The sequence below is a fragment of the Macrotis lagotis genome, chromosome 8 (genome assembly GCF_037893015.1).
Source record: "Macrotis lagotis isolate mMagLag1 chromosome 8, bilby.v1.9.chrom.fasta, whole genome shotgun sequence".
NCBI lineage: Eukaryota > Metazoa > Chordata > Mammalia > Peramelemorphia > Peramelidae > Macrotis > Macrotis lagotis.
The window spans coordinates 52,870,952-52,891,553 of NC_133665.1; the positions used below are offsets into that span (position 1 = coordinate 52,870,952).

A 20,602-nucleotide genomic window follows, 5' to 3' on the forward strand; every position below is an offset into this window, starting at 1 on the left:
AAGTCCTACTTCATGCCTCATTCTAGTATGTAGGTGGCTTAGGGTTCCTGATGGCTAAGCCAGGTTCTGTAAAATTGAAGTCTTCAGTAGGAGACTCACAATGGGCTGTTTATCAGTTGTTATTTAGTGAACCTTATTGCCAGAAAGTTGGTTATAAAATGATTATCTTTTAAGAGAGTGCATTTTGTGAGACAGTCTAAGGTTTGGATGGTTGAGATCTGAATCAGTAAAAGGAGCAAAACATAGCTCTTTTTTTTGCTAGGTTAGTTTTTATTTCTTAATTTTTCAGTCTTGCCAGACTTGTGAATGGAAAAGGGGAATGTAATCCAAAAAGAATTTCAATAAATGGGAGCACAAGAATCATAGGGTATGAGATGCTCTCCCTAGCTCCAGAGGAATGTTTGATGATTAAGGCAAAAAAACCAAAACAAACAAAACCCCAAAATATTCACAAGAGTTGTCTGCAGGCAGAAATGGTCATCTTTTTGCGGGTCTTGCCATCCCATTATCCTTGCATTCCTTCATCTGGCCAAAGACCACATGTTTGCCAACCAACTACTCAGTAGGAAAAATTATCATCCATTTCTGTTGGACACAGAATTGGCAGCCAATCAGATACTTCAGAATGAAGTTCTCATCACCAAATTTCTTCCCATGGATGAACATGCCAACAGTGCTATTATGGCATGTGAAGCCACAACACTGACATTAGAATCCAAAAATGATTTTGATACTTTGAAACCACAGCCCTTCTTCTTTCCACAGAAGTTTTCTACTATCTTTGGAACATTGTCTACAATTAGCTGAAAAGAATCTCAATCCAGAGGTTCATTATGGATGGTAATATTGTAATACATAGTGAGGTTGGCCATGACCATGGATAACTAGGCTGGAAGCCAGAGTTGGCAGGAGAGACAGTGGAGTTAGGGTCCATTTTTGACAGAGCAAGCCAAGCTGAGGGTTCCCAGTGAGGGCACTGTAAAGCTTGAAATCATGGCAGAGGGGGCGGCTAGGTGGCGCAGTGGATAAAGCACTGGCCCTGGAGTCAGGAGTACTTGGGTTCAAATCCGTTCTCAGACGCTTAATAATTACCTAGCTTTGTGGCCTTTGGCAAGCCACTTAACCCCATTGCCTTGCAAAAAAAAAAAGAAGAAGAAGAAGAAGGCAAATACATTACATTCCTTTTGTTCCAGTTTCTTAAGTTTTAAAAATAAAATGCCCTTCAGTTCAGGAATGGCTTAGCAAACTGTGGTATATGTATGTCATGGAACACTACTGTTCTATTAGAAACCAGGAGGGACGGGAATTCAGGGAAGCCCGGAGTAATTTGAACTGATGCTGAGTGAGAGGAGCAGAACCAGAAAAACACTGTACACCCTAACAACAACATGGGAGTGATGTTCAACCTTGATGGACTCGCTCCTTCCATCAGTGCAACAATCAGGGACAATTTTGGGCTGTCTGCAAAGGAGAGTGCCATCTGTATCCAGATAAAGAGCCGTAGAGTTTGAACAAAGTTCAAGTACTGTTCCCTTTAATTTAGGGGGAAAAAATTGATATCTTATTGTCTGATCTTGTTATCTCTTATACTTTTATGTTTCTTCTCTAAGGATATGATTTCTTTCTAATCACACTCAGTTTGGATCAGTGTACAACATGGAAACAATGTAAAGTCTGACAAATTGCTTTCTGTGGGGGAGGGAAGTAAGATTGGGGGGAAATTGTAAAACTCAAAATAAAATCTTTAATTAAGTTTTAAAAGTAAAAGGTTATTATTTTATTTAAAAAGCAGTTAAGTTAGGGGTACCTAGGTGGTGCAGTGAATAGAGCACTGGCCCTGGAGTCAGGAGGACCTGAGTTCAAATGGGACCTCAGACACTTAAGAATTACCTAGCTGTCTGGCCTTGGGCAAGTCACTTAGCCCCATTACCTTGCAAAAAAAAAAAAAAACATTTAAAAAGAGCACTAAGTTAGAGAATCATTTATTCAGCAAGAATGATTGGGAAAACTATATGGCTGTGTGCATGGTCAAAAAAATATTTGGATCTGTACCTCACAACATATCCTACCTTAACCTCTGACTAGACTAGTTATCTTAACTAATATCGGTATATATGTGTGTATATGTGTATGTGTATGTGTGTAAACTTTTCATTTATTTGGTACACATTTGACATTTAGGCAGTAATGTATATTGTATAGAAAAAATCATCCTTAGACCAGGAAAAATTGGATTAAAACCCTATCTAACCTACAGTGGCTGTGTGTGTGACCCTGGGTACTTGTTGGTGCCATTAGACAAATATCTAAAAGGAAAATTACAGGACAGCTACAGATCAAAATTGGGAGAGGGTGTTTTCTCATCAGGAATTTGCTGTACTAATGAACCCAAAAATCTAAAGTAGGGGTTTCTAATCTTTTAGCTCTTTTGGATTGCATCACTCAGAAAAACTTGTCAAGAACCTCATAAAATTTAATGTTTATATATATTTTTAGACAGCTTCATTTATATTATTTATATATTTAAATTTTATATGTGTCCATTGACCAATTTTTGTTGAGTGATGTGGCCCAGAAGAACTAAAAGATGGTCTAGACTATCTGGTCTAAACCAAAAGATCTTGTATTCATTTTGCCTATATTTTTATGAATAATGTACATAACTGTATATAAATTGTACTTAAATATCTCTCTGGGAGATTGCGAGTTCTTAAGGTCAGGGACTATTTGTTTTTGCCTTGTCTCTCTAGTTCCTAGTATCATGCCTGGCATATACAAGGTGCTTAATAAGTCGACTGATTTGTCTAATAAACACAACAAAAAGTTTTGACCTATAGATACACACTTGTTTTAATAATGAAAACTAGACTTAAGATCCAACCTGGGCTATGCCACAGACCAGCCGTCTGATTTGAGACAAATTATTTAACAATTATTTATATCTGCTTTCTTATTCATTAATATGAATACCTAGCCTATAACATAAAAGATATAGTTTGATTCTGAATTTATGATTCTTTGACTATAATTATGTAAAAGGAAATAAAAATTCAAAGATAGAAAAACTTTATTGACTTGGAAAGGAAGCTCAGTCAAAAGTGTTTTTTGCTTTTGTCCATTGTTAATTCATTTAAACATTAGCTCTTGAAAGCTAAGTTTTTAACTAAGAATTTATTCTTTATTTTTATATGTTATTTCATTATTTCTCTTAATAATTACTGTTTATAGTCAAGTATTTCATAAAGGGGTCCTAATGTTTGAAAAAGTTGGGAAACACTGTCTTACTAAATACTCATTTATATTGGCGTACTTTGAAAATTCTTTGCAAGAGCTAGTATATTTCTAAAATAAATACTTAATCTTAACAAAAGGAAATAACATGTTTAAGTGGAGTGTTTTTCTTTGACCTTTGCTGTTGGAAAGAAGCACTTTGTTCTTTTGTTAACACTAAGCACAGGACATTACCTGATAAGGATCTTGAACTACAGAGACAGTTTGGAGTCAGGTGAAAATTGAATTTTAATAGTGTTGTTCATAACATTTTATGTGATCATATTATGAGCTATTATTTCATTATTAAAAACAATTGTTTCAAAGTACTAAAATCAAACATAATCTTTTCATTTGTTAATAATAATACATTTTTAAAAGGAATTAAAACATTTTAAGTAATGTTTAGTGATGGTGGATATACAGCTGTATAATTTGTTACCTTTTTTTTATTCCACTGGTTGCCTTGAACAAACATTGAACCTCTGTGGTTCTGTCAAATCCTTTAAAAATTGTTTCATTTAGAAAGAGTGTTTTTTGATGATACTGTGGATTTACAGAACCTCAAAGATTTCAAAACTTACCTTTACCTGATAGAGGTATTAAAAGGGTGTGTGTGTGTGTGTGTGTGTGTGTGTGTGTGTGTGTGTGTAAATGAGTAATTATATTAGACACTATTATGCAATAAATGAAAAGCATACTAAGTAGAAGTTAAAAGTCTAGCTCCTCTTAATGTCTTTGTCCTAAGCTGGTTTTCAGGGTCCATGTCTATTTCTTGACCTTACCAATGAGCATTTTCTCTTGTCTCTTAAATTCAGTCTGAAGAAACACAAGTTCTTCCAACAGTTCAAAATGGTAATGCTCCCTTGCCTTTTTGCTCTTTGCTCTTTTAGATCCCACCCACATGATCTATCCTTGAGCTCCGACCTGAACAACCACTCCATCGTTACTGTGATCAGTGGGGAGGAGCATTTTGAAGATTATGGAGAAGGGAATGAGGCGGAATTGTTTTCTGATAATTTGTGTAATGGAGAAGCAAGCTTTAGCAGCTCTTTCCTTTCTCCCAGGTAAAAACTTCTAGTAGTGGAATTTGGCTTTTGCCTTTTCTTAATTTTGTTGTCTTTAATCACTAGGGAATGCCTTTGCCTTTTTGGTTTGTGGTGGGAGGAGGAAGGCCCAAATATGGAATTTAGCAGAGGGGGAAAGACCTAAATGTGGAATAATTTCATAAATCTTTTGAAATATTGTTATTTACCTGAGTGAAAGTTGACAAGAGGGTCACTTATCTAGTTATATCTAAAGATTTACACAAAATTTTGAGGTTTAAATATAGTAATACATTTACTACTTAGAAACCATGTATTTATAAATTCCTAATCTTGAATTATAACTATACTGAAGAACCACTTCTGTTTTCATCTAAGAATTTCATAAGATTCTTTGGTTTTAGTAAGTAGTATTGTATAAGTCTTCCCTTTCCATTTTCTATTATTGCTTCTGATCATGAACCTTATTTCTGATACTTTTAGTATTCCAGGAATGACCCTTCAAAAGTTTATGATTCACAGTCATTAAGTAATATATGTATACCATATATTTGCTAATGCTTTTATAATATGACAACAGCTCTCTTTGAAAGAATATATATATGTAAAACTAAACTTTTTGCCAGATAAGAAGTTCTGACATTTCAGGTTTAAAGACATTATCATATGTACTCAGCTCTTATTACTATTTTTAGTAAACCTTCTATCTTTCTAGTTGGTAGAAAATGCAATTGAATTAATTTTTACTTAATTGGTATGATTATAAGATAGTAGCATATCCACAAAAATCCTTTCCCTTCTGTATTTTTGGTAACAGAAGCACTTTATCCCTTAAGTAAAATAAAAATTTAAGGCAGAATTTTGAACCATTACTGTCCAAGATTTTTCAGTTGGGCAGATTTCATTATTCCCAGGTTTTAAATGATCAAGTCTAAAAACCTAAAAGAAAAATCAGTACTTTATATCATTTCCTATTTATTTTTTTCTCTCTTTTTTTAAAGGTTTTTTTGCAAGGCAATGGGGTTAAATGGCTTGCCCAAGGCCACACAGCTAGGTAATTATTAAGTGTCTGAGGCCAGATTTGAACTTAGGTACTCCTGACTCCAGGGCCAGTGCTCTATTCACTGCTCCACCTAGCTGCCCCACCTCTTATTTACTTCTAATGAAACTTTTTTGGTATTTAAAAAATTTCTCATTTGTATTGATGGCTTTCCAGTTTTCCCTCCCCTTTGAGTATTATGTTCCTATTCAGTAATCCATTCACATAGAAATATTTATGTTATCTTGAAATGGATTCCAGAGTAGTGAGTATTGTTTTTGAATGTGGTCTGATAAAAAAAAATGTGCCTTTATTAAAAATTTGTAAGATTAGGAAAAAATTTACAAAAAGATTTCTAGCTCATTATTTGAAAACTTGGTATTATTCTCATGGAACTCTCCTTAGCAAGAAGATCATTTCCTTACCTTTGAAAAGGCACTTTATAGGATTTGAATCTCACATGTTGCTCTGCTGGTTGCATAACTCAGGGTTAGGTGACTTACACAAAGCATCAGTGGCAGAGCTGGGAGGATTTGGGATTATGAGGAGTCAGGAAGCTCCTTCTTCTTTCTACTTGTTAAAAGTGGCAGGAACTTGAAAATTGCTCTATTACCTTTCTCCTTTTCTTAGTATAAGCACTTTTTCCCTAGGTTTTATGACCTGTGAAGAGAAACTGAGCAGTAGTAGACTACTAGGCTTAATTAAGGAATTTTAACCTAAAAGCCCTACACCAGCTACTGTGGCCTCCCCCCCAAATGTTTAGACTTTTTAACTAAGAACAAGATTTCCTGTGTTTAAAAGAGAAAAAAATCTTTTAATATTTTAATTTGAATTTATCAAGTCATGCTCTCTTTAAACAAAAATAAGTATAGGACAATATAATGGGATGGATTATTACTTCAGGCCATAAATAGAATAAATGTGAAAAGTTTTGTTTCTCTGTTATTGACTATATAGTATTTTCTGTAGATTCTAGTACAAAACTCTTGAGTCTTAGAATGATCAGGGACATAAATTGAAGAATTCCTATATGCCTCTTGGGTTTTTCCTCTTATTTTTCACATGTTACGCAATTTATTCTTATTTGGTACACAAGAAATGTTAATTATTTGTCTTTATTGATGTTATTGGTAAGAAAAATGAAACTTTTCTCACTTGACCTTATTAGGAAGAGATATTGCAAGGTAATATTTGGAAATGGAAGGCATGTCATTACCCTGACATAAGGAAAGAAAAATTATCTTTAATGCATAATTTTACTGGACTTTTATTTTGTAAGGTACTAGAGGTGTATTAGAACTTGAGGATCTTCTTTCTGTCCTTATGATAGGAAATCTACCATTTTTCATGAAGGTATTATTTGTGATATAATGGGGACTTGTGATGACCCCCCCCATGTATATAATGAGTGTTTCCTTCACTACTGTGTATAATGATTCTAAAATGAAACCACATTCAGAATTTGAATGGTAAAATTAATTCAGATAAATTTTTTTTCAGATAAATTTTTTACTATGGTAATTCTAATTAGATTTTTTTGGAATGTATCAACTAGAAATGTAAATTTTAGTTTAGGAATATCTGAAACAGATAAGTTTTATCTTATTTTTTCCTGTATATCTTTCTTGAAATAATATTTTTACTTTTTTACTGTTGAAATAATATTCTGGTTATCATCGTGTTGCCATAGTTTCCTTTTAGAGAACACCAGAGATTATTCTTTTCTGTCACACTTAAGAGAATAAAACACAATGCAATGTGGTTCAGATTTCATGTCTTACCTGTGTAATACATTTGCATTTTAATATTGTTTTCTTCTACTGTATATTTTGAGATTATAAAACAATTTCTAGAATTTCATTTAGCTTATATGAGTAAGAGAGATCAAGTATAACCTGTAAAACATGCTACTTTTTGAATAGCCTACTTCTGTTTGTTCACTCTACTTCCTATCCTCTTAATGTGATATTTCCTTTGTTTTTCTATTTAGGTATAACTTATATGTGAAACTATATTTCAATATTAACTATCAGTTATATTAAGCTTTCGGCTTCCAAAAGGTATTGTGTTTGAAGATAGCTGATATATTTCATTATAGCCCTCATTGTCCACTAACAAATGATTATCAACATATTCTTTAAAATTAAAAATTCAATTAAAATTAAACCATGAGCAATTAACATGATTCATAGAAATAAAACACTGATTTTTTTTAACTAATGTGTTTGAATTGGCAAAACTACCTCTTATAGACCTCTAATATTGATTTATTCAATAACTATTGAAATAGTTGTAAAATCAATTCCAGAGAATTCATGATTCAATAGACTACCTCTCTGATTAAACTCCTCCTCCTGTCAGAGAGGTAATGAACTCAGGAAAAATTGAGATTTTGGGGTGGGGTGACATGACCAATATCATGAATTTGTTTTACTTGACTATCTGCATTTGTGACAAAGGTTTTCTTTTTCAATGAGGGAAGGGTGGGAGAAAGAAAGCAGATTTTCACTGATTGGAAAAAAAATTTTAATTAAAAAATTAGTTGTAAAGTGTTATTTGACTTTTTGAGAAGATCCTTGGTGTGAGTATTCCTTCCCTTGATGCAGATTGAAATCTTCAGTGCTTTAACAAACAATTCATTAATTGCTGTGACCAGTCATGGAGTGACTTCTTAATTAGACTGATTATTGTAGTGCAGACCGGTAGACAAATGCTTAAGCCAGATTCTAACTGTTGAATGGGTCCTCAAATTCATCCAATCTAACCTCTATACAAATAACAATCTGTTCTTACAACTTAACAAAAAGGTGATCATCCAGTTCTTGCTCAGTGAGCTCCCATGAAGGGAAACTTAACCACTTTCCAAGGCAAGTCCTTCTATTTTGTTCAGTTCTAACCATTTGAACTAAAAGTTCTTCTTATAGTTTTTCTTGATGTGGACCCTAACTCTACCCCCTTGAAATTCATTGTTTCTCATTCTACCCTCTGATCCAGCAAAAACTGATTTTTCTCTTCTGCATGGAGACATTTGTCATATACCCCTTGCCTTCCCTGCTAGAGACTCAAGTTCCTCAATTTCTTTCAAGATTCTTAGTTTCTTTAACCAGTCAACAAACATTTACTTATGATGTGCCAGGCACTGGCCTAAGGTACTAGAGAGAGAGACAAAGCTAGAGCTGTCCCCTGGGCAAGTCTTTCCTACTATTTCTTAACTGAGAGCATGATAGTAGAGACCCAGTGGAATGATCACTTCCCTTTTATCCTCAAAATGGCCCTTCTCTTAAGATGACATTGAACTTTTAAGGTGCTGTTTCAAGAGGCTGTCCTTACTTAGAGTTTGAAGTCCATTAAATTCTGATCCTTTTCAGACCAATGACTTTTTGCCCATCTTATGAATGAGTCTGTGTTTTGAATATAAGTATAAAACTTTATATTTATCTCTTCAAAAAAAAACTAGACCTGTGATTTTATTGGTATGGGAAACTTAATTAAAAAAAATTCTTCTATCAAAGCTGATCTACAGCTGTTAAACTTAGAGTCTTGTGGAGGGACTTGGGTCACTGGACAGATAAGGTACTTAGCTGTCATCATCTCACAATGTGTGTTGCAGGTAAAGTTAGAACTTTGATTCAAGGGTTTGTTGCCTAAGTCATTTAGCTTCCCTGCCTCAGTTTTCTCATCTATTAAATGGGAATAATACTCTAGAGTCAGAGGACCTGGGTTCAAGCCCTGCACTTGACATTACCTTTATGAGTTTGGTCAAGTCACTTTATACCCTGAGCCTCAGTTTCTTCATTTGTTAATTGAAAGGTAAGGTCAAGTTTGATGATCTCCAAGTTCCCCATTGGCTCTAGATTATGATCTTGTGCTCTGCTCTTAGTGTTTCACAGGGTTCTTGTGAGGGGCAAATGAAATAATGTCTAAAGTGCTTTCATATATTATAAAGTATTTCTTAAGTATCAGCTACTATTTTATGTGCTTGCCCCTATATGTTATGTATATGTTCTTTTACCAAGGCCTTTGATTCATGACTCATCATGATGTGATGAGTAACTCTGGTTCTCAGGCTATACAGATGGGGTATCAGCTCAGGCAGACAGTTGGAAACCTATGGGAACCTCGGAACCCAGGACCAGACAAACAAGTTTAGGATCTCTTTAGAAGCTTTGACCACAGCAATTCATGAAGATAGTCTGCTAAGTCCATTGAAGGCATTGAAGGAATATTGGCCCTGGGGAAATGATGGATCTTTTGAAATATAGATATATGGGGGCATACATATGTGTGTGTATGTATGTATATGTTTGGATAGGTATGCATATTATCTGCATACACACACTACATATATTATCATATAACTCCCATGTTTGTGTGCATACACATATCTTACTACCCCATTAAATTGTAAGCTCCTTGAGGACAGGGCCTGTATTTTGCCTTTATTGTATCCCCACACTTAGCACAGTGCCTTTGTTCGTGGTAGATAGTAAATAAATGTTTATTAATGTATTATTCTCCAGGGTTTTTTCTTCATCCTGAAGCTGTACATGTTGACATGCTTTTTTTTTTTTTAGTTAAACACACTATTCTGTCAGGAATAACTGGCATATTAAAGACATCATTAAACAAATCTTAAGAGGGTTATAGTATCTAATTTTTAATTTTTTATCTTTTGAAAATAAAGTTGGGGAATTGCAGAATACTTTATTTTAAGCAGCTTATGAAAATTGGAAAGATTTTTTTGATGAATTTCTTTGTTGCTTATAATAGCAGGTTACAAATCACATTCCTTTAATAATGTTGTTTAAAAAACATAGGCTAAATGTTATTACAACTGGGAATAATGAATGTTTGCCATGGTTTTTATTATACACCAATACTTTTGTGTACTTGCTCTATTGTTAGTCTTCAAACACAAACTTATGAAAGCCACAGCTGTAAAACTATACTGGTCCAGACTCTTTTCCTAAACTGACCCTTCTGATTTCTCTAGTACCAACCCACTTGCTGCGAAACTGCACAGCATTCTCACTGATGAGGCGTTTGAATTTTACTGTAGCCAGTGCCACAAACAAATCAACCGCCTTGAGGATCTTTCTGCTCGCCTGAATGATCTTGAAATGAATAGGTAATTGGTTCAGTGAGTGGCATGGCATCCAATTCTCTAAGGAGAAAGGGATATACTCACTGTTGTTCACTTACTTGACAGTTTTTCATCTTAGTCTGTTTAAATTGATCAAAATGTCAACCAGTGTGGCTGTCCTATAGCTTAGGGGTGCACCTTCATGTTCATGAACACCTGAAGTCCTGAGGCTCCAATTAAAGAGAGTATAACAAGTGATGGGATCCTCCTTTTATACCTGACCCAGCACCTTTGCATGTTGTTCATTCTGTGTTTAGTGAATTCATCTTCTCTTCATCATAATTTGCATGATGCAGTCTAAGGGTCATTCCCCCCCCCCCCCCCAGGTACTGGGGATAACAGTTGTTATTAAGCTATCCTACTGAGGTAAATCAAATAGGCAAATCTGTATTTACCAAGTAGATAAATTAGGGAGTTATTTCACTTATTTGAACTATTTCGTTCTTCACATTACCAAAGGACTTATTTTCCAAATAGAATTCATTTAAATACTGGGCTAGTTAACATACAACATAATTATAAACCTAATTCGTTTAATTACTTTGCAGGCTTCAAATTACTATATAAATGTTAATTATTATTAGCAAAAATCTGGTTTATGTGAAATTCTAGGGAATGTACACATGAAAAAAAGATATATCTGGACTCAAAATTAGATATTGTCTTGAATAGTTTTTACTAAGATTGCCTTTGGCTTTAATTAGTTTATTTTTAGTCAATTTTATTTTTTAACCTCTGTGTTTAAAAGAAAAAGAAACAGTTTCAGCAGCAAAACTGGTACTAGATCCAACTCTTCTTCCTTTCATTTATGAATCATCTGTTTTCTTCTCTCATTTCTGACTCCTGACTTTAGTTCAAATTTAAACCTTCCTAGTTTGATTTCTTTTTTTTTTTAAGCTTTTTCTTTTTGCAAGGCAGTGGGGTTAAGTTGCCTGCTCAAGGCCACACAGCTAGGTAATTATTAAGTGTCTGAGACTGGATTTGAACCCAGGTACTCCTGACTTCCAGGGCCGGTGCTTTATCCACTATGCCACCTAGCCGCCTCCGTTTGATTTCTTTTTAAAGGTATCTTTTCTTTTCCTTTTAAAGGTATCTCACACCCTAAAAAAAAACTAGTTTGTAGTAAATATTTTAGATTCAGATTTTTGTGTGCAAGAGCATTTCCACTAATGATGCTGAATGTTCTTCAGACATAGTCAACCCTTGTACACTGAGCCTGAAATAAAGGTAAATTCTTGATGTTAGAAGCCATTCAAAATGATTACTTAAGAGTGTGTGTGTGTGTGAGTGTGTGTGTGTATGTATACATACATACGTACATACATACATACATATTTTCCTTTTTTTGCTTTCTTGGAAAGCACTCCCAATATCTGTCTTTTTACTATCTTTGTTATGGCAAATGTGGAATCATTTGTTGATCTTTAGTTGCTACTGAACTGATATAAATTCAATTTAGAGCACATCACACACGTACTCTGAGTAAATTTTTCCTAATTATAGTTCTTGACCTTTACCTATAGCACCTCAGGATTTTCTAAAAATCAGAGTCTTAACTCTGAAACTATGGATTTATACAGGAAGAGTCATGAAGAGATTTTTTAAATAGGTTGAAAAAACTATAACATTATAATAGGGGTGGTAATAATAATATGAATGTTTAAGTTTACATGGGTATTTTTACTAGTCATCTATAGAATAGTAAATCTGTCACGGGGAGAGGAGACTGAGGGAGGATTGAGGTAATGAGTCACATAATGAGATGAATCTTGGATGAGAAATCTGGAGCCTTGAGTTCTAGTCTCATAACCTCTGGCAAGATGCTTTCCTGTTTGGGGATTCACTTGCCATATTTCTCTATAAGTACCCTACCTAAATAACATTCATTGCATAGATCAGGAAAAATGATAGTAGGATACACACACACACACACACACACGTATATATACATATAGACACACACATATATATTTTATATATATATATATATATATATATATATATATATATATATATATATATATATATATAATGGTATATACATATATGTATATACCATTATAGAAAATAATTAATTTCATAGATGACCTAAGTAGGTAGAACTGGGATTTTGAAAAACATGTTCAAGGACTATGGAAAGCAAAACTGTACCCTTTGGGAAACCATCATACCAAAGGGTAGGCAGAGAAAATTGGAGTTAGGCATAGGTAGAACAATTTGATAGGCCAAGGGAGGGGAACTTGAGGTGAGAACTGAGTCATCTTAAATAAGTACAGTATATAGCTAGATTTGGAGGATCTGGGTTTGAATTTTGGCTCTACCAATTATTCACTGGTCTGAACTTGAACAAGTTATTTCATCAGTCTGGGCTTCGTTTCCTGATTTCTAAATGAGCTATAGATAAATTCTGAGTCCCCTTTCAGGCTCTAAATTTGTGATCTTATGTTGCCAGGTATTTTAGATTGTTGTCCCAAAGATGCAACATCAGGGTTAGGAAAGGGGAAACTATCTATAGCTAATTTCTAATTATCTATAGTATTCTAATAACATTATTGATATATTATTTGGGGTGTGCCTGTAAAATGAGAGGGAAAACCCTTGGTTATTCTGCAGGCTTATACAGGCTACAGGAGTTAATAGATAGGGGAGTGTTTTGCATGGACAACAGGATTTGAAATTTATGGAAACTTAAAGAATAGAAATCTGATCCATTGGATTACAGGCACCTATCAAAGAAATAGAAGGCAGAAGAAAACATGATCCTTATTCCGGTGTTGTTCATAAAATATTTTTACATAACATTTTGAGGCTTGCGTAATCCTTTACATATTTTATCTTATTTGACTCTCAACAACCCTGTGTTGTGATTAAGTATTGCTGTTATTCCCAGTTTATATACAAGGAGGTTAATTGATTTACAGAGTGTCACTAGTGAGTATCAGAGGCAGAACTGGAAATCAGGTCTTATATATAAGTTCATTGTCTTCCCCAAAAAACATGACCAAGTTAAGTCATTCCATGACTGTAATGAATTGCCTTAACAGAAAAAGAAAGTTCATCTGAAGAATCAAGAGAATAAAATTTGGAACAGTTAAGTCTGAGGATAAAATTAGCTATTTGTTTTAGTCATCAAATGTTTATTAAGTTTCTACTGCATGCAGACTACTATATTGGATGCTATTTAGTAATTTCTAATCAAGGTATGTCAGCTACCTTCAAAAGTGAGTATGAAAGCAGACTTTACATCACATTCTTTAGAGTTTGAAGTTGAAATCCATACTGTGCATAATTATATTTGTAATAAAATTAGAGCCTTATCTCTTACAATAATTATAATTACTATTATAATATTTGTTTACAAGTAAACAATATTCATTTATAAAAAGTTTTGCTAAACTGAGATGAGAAACAGAATAAGATGTAGGTTTTAAATTGGGTTAATTTTTTATAATTTAATTTATAAATTAATTTTACTAAGCTTGTTTTAGAACTTTGTTCAATCACATTTTCCCATAGGCAAAGTAGTATTTTAATTAATGGGAATAGGTTAATGATCTATTCTTAATAAAAATCTTAGGAAATAATACATTTTTCCAGTGAATAATACATAACCATGATTAAAGACATGGCTAATAATATTAGATTATAATTTCCTAGAAAGAAAGGACCTCTGACTCCTTAGTACTGAGTATAGTACATTGCATGTGAAATCTATGGTTAATAAAAGTTTGAATGAAACAAATGATTGTCTTAGACCAAAATTCCATGTGAATTTTGTGAAGTGAAAAAAGTATGATTTACTCAAATCTCTTGTAAAATATTCAGGATCTATTTTAACACATAGTGTAAACTCAGAAAATAACTTTAAAACCTATTCATCATTTTGGTATTTTCCAGAAACATTTTATTTCACTGAGATTTAAAAAGTGATATACTTAGATTTTACAAGTGATATGCAGCCTCAAATAATAAAAACTTTTAATGGGATGGCAACCAATATACTGAAATGTAGTAGTTAATAAATTACACTTGAATTTTTGATGATGTTATATTTATGGAGTCTAGCTGAATGAAGAAGGAGGAAAATCAGGCTATTAGAGAAGTTGTCATACAAAGTAAATAAAAATATATAAGTAAATTCCCTAAATTAATTTTCTATTTGATCTTTATAAATGACAAAGATTATTATATCTTAAATAATTAAACTAAAGAATAATATGGGATTGTGTCTTTTTGCTTATTTCAGGAGAGCTAACTTCTCAATACATTAGTAGTTATAATTTTCATCTTTCAAGTTGTTAGAGCTCTGACTTTTCACACATACCAGAATAAGAAACTATTATAAATTAACTAGAGTTAAAGTATGTATTGTTAATTGATAAAGCATAGCATAGGATGAGTTTAGAAGGAAAGAAGCACCTGTCATATGGGAAAGGTAAGTTTTAAAATATTAGTAGTTTGTTTCTTTTTAAAGAGATAATCTATCTGATTCATAAAATCATTTGGTTTAAGTAGATGGGTAATGGTTTTTAGTAGATTGTTAACTGTTTCAATTGCTTCCTTTTTCCTATATTCCAAATAGCAAAAAATAAATAGCAATTAGAAAGCAACCATAGAGTTATCCCAAGTGATTTGAAAAACCAGTGAAATTAGAGTTAAACAAAATTCTTCTGAATTGGTAGATTATTTGAAGCATAATACTCCAGTCATGGTTTTTGTTTTTTAAGACTATTTGTTATCATCCATTCTGATTACTGGTTTCTCATAGCCAGAATATTCAGAAGACTTTCCTTCAAGCTAAGCACCTTTTTGATATTCTGTCAGATGAATTAGTTCATCCAGTAGACCGAATTCTCCTAACTTGGTCCTGTTATTGCTATTTTGGGTAAAAATCTGTTTCAGAACTAAAATAAGGCAGCCATTAATGCTTATGGTAAATAAACCAGCCATTAATGCTTGTGGTAACTGCAGAAATCTCAGGGGACTTATTAAAGTCTTTTTTATCCTTATGTGTAAGAGGGGACCCAACATAGGACTTCGCATGGTTATCGTGATTGAAAAGCTGAGTAATGCATGCTTGTGTTTACAGCATTTGGTAAGGATGTGCCCCCATTCCTCTATCTCTCTAGTCTGAATTTCCTGTTTCCTTTTGCTTTTCTCTGTCAGTTTTCCTGACTCTGTTTTCCTGTTGTTTTTATTCATTGCACAGTCCAAATAAACGACTCTCCAGTAAGAAGGTAGCAAGGTAAGCAAAATATTTTATCCCTTTTTAAAAGAAATATTGTTCTAAAACTCATCATTATTTAAAGTGCACAATTTCTCCTTTTAAAGAAATATTTTCATTTCTCTCCCTTGACTACCAGAAAACTGAAGAGGACTTTAAAGTTTTTTGTTTAACTTAGTTTAATTTTTAGAAACTTTAGAAAGATATTTCTAAATACCTCCAGTTTGGACTTGAATTCATCTTTAGTTATATGTGCATATCCATCTTTTTAAAAAAGGATTTTGTTGCATTGGAAAACTTGCTTGCAAAACACTTCTGCAAATAAAATAATAGCAAAAATATTTACTCCCAGTTTCTCTAGAATTTAGCTGAACAGTATAAAGAGTTGAAACTGTAGGACTGTTACTTATAATATACACCAATAGCTATAGAAAACAGAATTGAAATCTTGACAATAGATTGACATGTCATTCCATTTTTAATTCATATTACTCTCAGCATTATCTGCCCCTCTAGGACTGCTTTCTTCAGTGCCACAAGTGTATCTCTGTCTTACCCCAAGTTTATTTCTTGAGTTCTATAGAAAACCTCAATAAAAAAAATTTTTAATCCATTTAGAATGTGGTTTTTGTGGTGTTTCTTTTTACTTTGACCATCTGCAATGATCTATCATGTTTGATTTCATTTTACTTCATAATGAACCATAAGATTTATATAGTCTTTTCCTTACCATAACTATACAATAGGGACAACTGATTTTTAAAAATTGTAGTATTCTTATAATTTTTTTATTAAAACTATATATGTTATATTTTAATTTTAAAATAAATATTAAGATTTTTAAAATTAGCACCTCTCTAATAAACTAAAGATACCCTGCCGTTAAGATTAGTTATCATTAATATAGAGGCAAATAATCAGTAGATTTTCATGTTGAGAGTACTTGTACTTGGATGTCATCATTCTCTCAGCATTCCTGAGACAGTATAAAGTTGATTATTTATAAGATCTCAAACCATTTATTTTATTTAAATCAGTTAATGGAATGACACTAAAGAATTAAATTCTTACTTTTAAAAAGTATTTTTGAAATGAATAGAAAATTCTCAGTTATCTATGGGTATAAGGGGAAAGAATGGTAGAAAGAACTGATATTTGATGACTATATGAAAAAACCTTATTTTAGCCATTTAGCCAGTCACTTCTTTTTACCTGAACTGTCCACAAATAGTAAAATTGAAGAGGTGATAGTCATTTAAGTTTTGTCCTGTCCCTACTCTGTGGGACAAATGTTAATAAACAAATAAAAATATAATTAGCAGGAAGCAGAAATAACCAGGACCTAGATGACCAACAGATAAATTAATTAAGGGGAAATTAATCCATAGTACATGATGTCCTGTGGTTCCAAATTCAACATTCTTTCCATTGTCCTACACTGCCTCCCAGTTATATATGAGAAGAATAAATAAACATTCCTTCAGTGAATAAAAGACCAAAAGTGCTTATTGCACATATCAAAGATCAGAGGTATATTTTTTATTTTAAGGAATATTAATGTTTTCAAAAGGAAAATTGTTTGATATTATTTTCTGTATAGCAACTAACAAATGTAAGGTTCTTTTTCCTTTGAGACCAGTAAAAAAAAAAAAACCACAAAATTTTTGTAAATTTGATAAAATATTTATTCAAGTAAAAAAAATTTCAATTCAAGTAGCTTTGGGAATACTCTTCCAATCTCTATTCATACCTGGTAAGTCACATTCCATTACTCAGCTGTCTGTCCCCTCAGAGTCTAGAGATAGCCCTGTGAAATTGGGGGGATTATTTTTTCTAATGCTATAGCATAAAAACTCCAAACAGTGGGCTTTCCCCCCATTGATTATTATTCAATATTAGTTAAGCATATTTAATTCGTATTTAGAAAAAGATGTTTTATGAAGGTGTACAAAATATTCCTGCCCTTCCAAGTCTTTGACACCCTCTCTCATTAATTTATATATATATTAGGATCTGAGGATCTGAGTTCAAACTAAAAAACATATATGGGTAATTCAGATCCTAGAAGTTCTTTTGCTGTCATCCTCAAGATGGTTCCTTAGGTATATCAAAACATTTCTACTTGAGGTCCTTAAGGTCTTTCTTTATTGAGTTCAACCTGTCATTACTGTCAGCTGCTGCTGGCACAGGGATACTGACTGCTAAGATGCTGGTGAAAAAGTCTCAAGCCCCCTGACCCTCCAAAGTTCACAAGTTACTCCTCTGGTCAAGGGAAGGGGAGGAGAATGAGGACAGATGTTTCTTTTTCCTTCCTGCTAGTAGATGCTTTCTTGTAATTGCTTAGAGACTTCTACCATTAAAACTATTAGATTCTTGAATCCCTTGGGGTCTAAACTTCCAAAAGAGTGCTCAACAAATTCAAATACAGTTCTGTGCAACATTATTCCAGTTCATCTAGTGGTTTTTAAGCATATTTAAATTGATCAAGGACTTTTTTTTTGCATTTAGTGTAATATTTATGATTAACCAATCAGTCAATCAAGCAATATTCTCACTTAGTTAAAGTACCAGGATAGGCATATTGTTGGTTACTTTAAATTGAATGAGGTAATTGTTAAAGTTTCACAAGGAAACTTCTCAAAAATTTATATTGTTGTAACATGGCTTGTGATAATCATAAGGTCTAAAATGGGAAGGAATCTTAGAGATCATTTATTTTTTGAACAAAGAAACTGAACCTTACTCTGGGAAAGTGACTTTCCCAAGCTAACAAGCCAGTAAGCATTGAATTTAAAAGGCAAACCGGTCCTTTAACCCAGATCAATTCAGCAAATTAGCCAGCAGGCTGAATTATTGCTATAATGATTCTTTAAAAAGATGTGTGCCTGCTGTAAATAACATTCTACTCTTTGGATCTCTAAATACCAGTTTTCCTTTAGAGTTTGGAGATTCTCTGATTTGTGTTTACTCTTTGTTGACTAGAATTATTATGATAATTCATCAGAGTTTTTATTGATTTCTCTATTGATTAGTATTCCTTTTCTTTTTTAAAAAACTGCTTAGAATCCACATGAAAATAATATCGAGCTAACTTTATTTTTTACAAGACAATGGGGTTAAGTGGATTGCCCAAGGCCACACAGCTAGGCAATTATTAAGTGTCTGAGGCCAGACTTGAACTCAGGTACTCCAGACTTTATCCACTGTGCCAATCTAGCCACCCCAGAACTAACTTTTAAAAATCAGATTAATGATAACATTTTTAAGAAATAAAATGACAAAATCAAGTTAATTTTCTTTTCTAGGTTCATATAAAAATTTTTTTCTGTTTTTCTTATTTAGGATCTTTATGAAGAAATCAGATTTAGGAGATCAGTGAGCTCTGTTACCAAAGCAAATAATAATTATCTTTTTAAGAAATTGTACTTTGTCCTATTTTAAAAATACAATTACATTTTTAGATACTAGACATTTTTCAGGCAATTGGATGTCCCTCAAAACAACCAGAAAAGTGGAGATTTATCACTTTAGCAAGTCTTCATTTAGAATTCATGCTGCTCATATATCATCATGCTAAGTTAGGTGGCATTGAAAAGAAATGTACATCTGTGTTCAACCATTTTCTAGGATTGGGCATGATTTTTTTGTTTTTTTTTTGTTTTTTAGATTTTATTTATTTTTGAGTTTTACAGTCTTCCCCCCTGAAGGCATTGACCTTTTACTTTGTTTCCATGGTATACATTAATCTCAATTGAATGTGATGAGAGAGAAATCATATCCTTAAGGAAGAAAAATAAAGTATAAGAGTTAGCAAAATTACATAATAAGATAACAGGTTTTTTTTTCTAAGTTGAAGGTAATAGTCTTTGGTCTTTGTTCAAACTCCACAATTCTTTCTCTGGATACAGATAGTATTCTCCATTGCAGATAGGATTGGGCATGAATGATTTTGTAGATTCTTCTATTCACAATTAATCCTACTATGATACTTTTATATATTTCTTGTTGCTAATAGCAGAATATAATTGTGCCCAATGATTGGGAACTGTCTGAATAAATGAATGCTAGAGTGCTATAGCAATTTAAAGAGTGGTGTATATTAGATTCATTCAAGACTTGAATGAAGTGATGCAATAGAGAAAGAAGAGGCAAAAAAGTAACAGAAAAAAGGCATTTAAATTTTTTTTAAATTTTATTTAAGGCAATGGGGTGGGGTTAAGTGACTTGCTCAAGGTCACATAGCTAGGCAATTATTAGGTGTCTGAGGTCGGATTTGAACTCAGATCTTCCTGACTCAGGGCCAGTGCTCTATCCACTGCACCACTTAGCTGTCCCCAAAAATGACATTTTTGAGAGGCCATAGAGCTTGGGTCAAATACAACAGACAGTGGCAGTCCTATATCATCAAAGTTATAGGTATATATCTTTCTTTTCTATTAATATTTTCTTTGACTATATTGGGGAAATCAACTTTGTAAGGAGATTTTGGGGTGCTATTAGGAAGTGTCTGTGCCAAAAAAATTATCTATAAAATTTTTAAAAATTTGAGACATAATCTGGGCACTCCAAGAACTTTACTTTTCTAAAGGAGGTCAACTGATAAAACGGTATGGAGTTGGTAGATGGGATGGAATATTACATATTAGGAATAGTAAGTTCACAAAGAGAGTAAGTGTCAGTGACAGGATTTGAATCTAACTTCTCTGAATCTAGTGCTCTTTTCCTTGTACCACATTGCTTCCTAATCAGAATTTTTTTTAATAGCAACTTCATATTGAAACTGAGTTTACTTTATATACTAAAAGCATCTACCTATTTAGTAACTCTTCAAGATTAAGAATTCCATTGCCAAACACATTTCCCATCATGACAGTGTTAGA

The 20,602-nt window shown here is 32.9% G+C and overlaps 1 protein-coding gene across 2 annotated transcripts in view; it reads left to right on the forward strand.

The window, feature by feature from the left end:
* The window catches only part of RAB11FIP3 (RAB11 family interacting protein 3), a 184,845-nt gene that overhangs the window by 124,337 nt on the left and 39,906 nt on the right, over nucleotides 1-20,602 (forward strand). Inside the window, exons 5-7 of one of the 2 annotated variants that reach the window (XM_074197044.1) lie at nucleotides 4,164-4,337; nucleotides 10,349-10,483; nucleotides 15,708-15,743. In XM_074197044.1, coding sequence (XP_074053145.1) covers nucleotides 4,164-4,337; nucleotides 10,349-10,483; nucleotides 15,708-15,743 — 345 coding nt within the window. The remainder of the gene's footprint in view (nucleotides 1-4,163; nucleotides 4,338-10,348; nucleotides 10,484-15,707; nucleotides 15,744-20,602) is intronic. The other variant, XM_074197045.1, reaches the window with a different exon arrangement.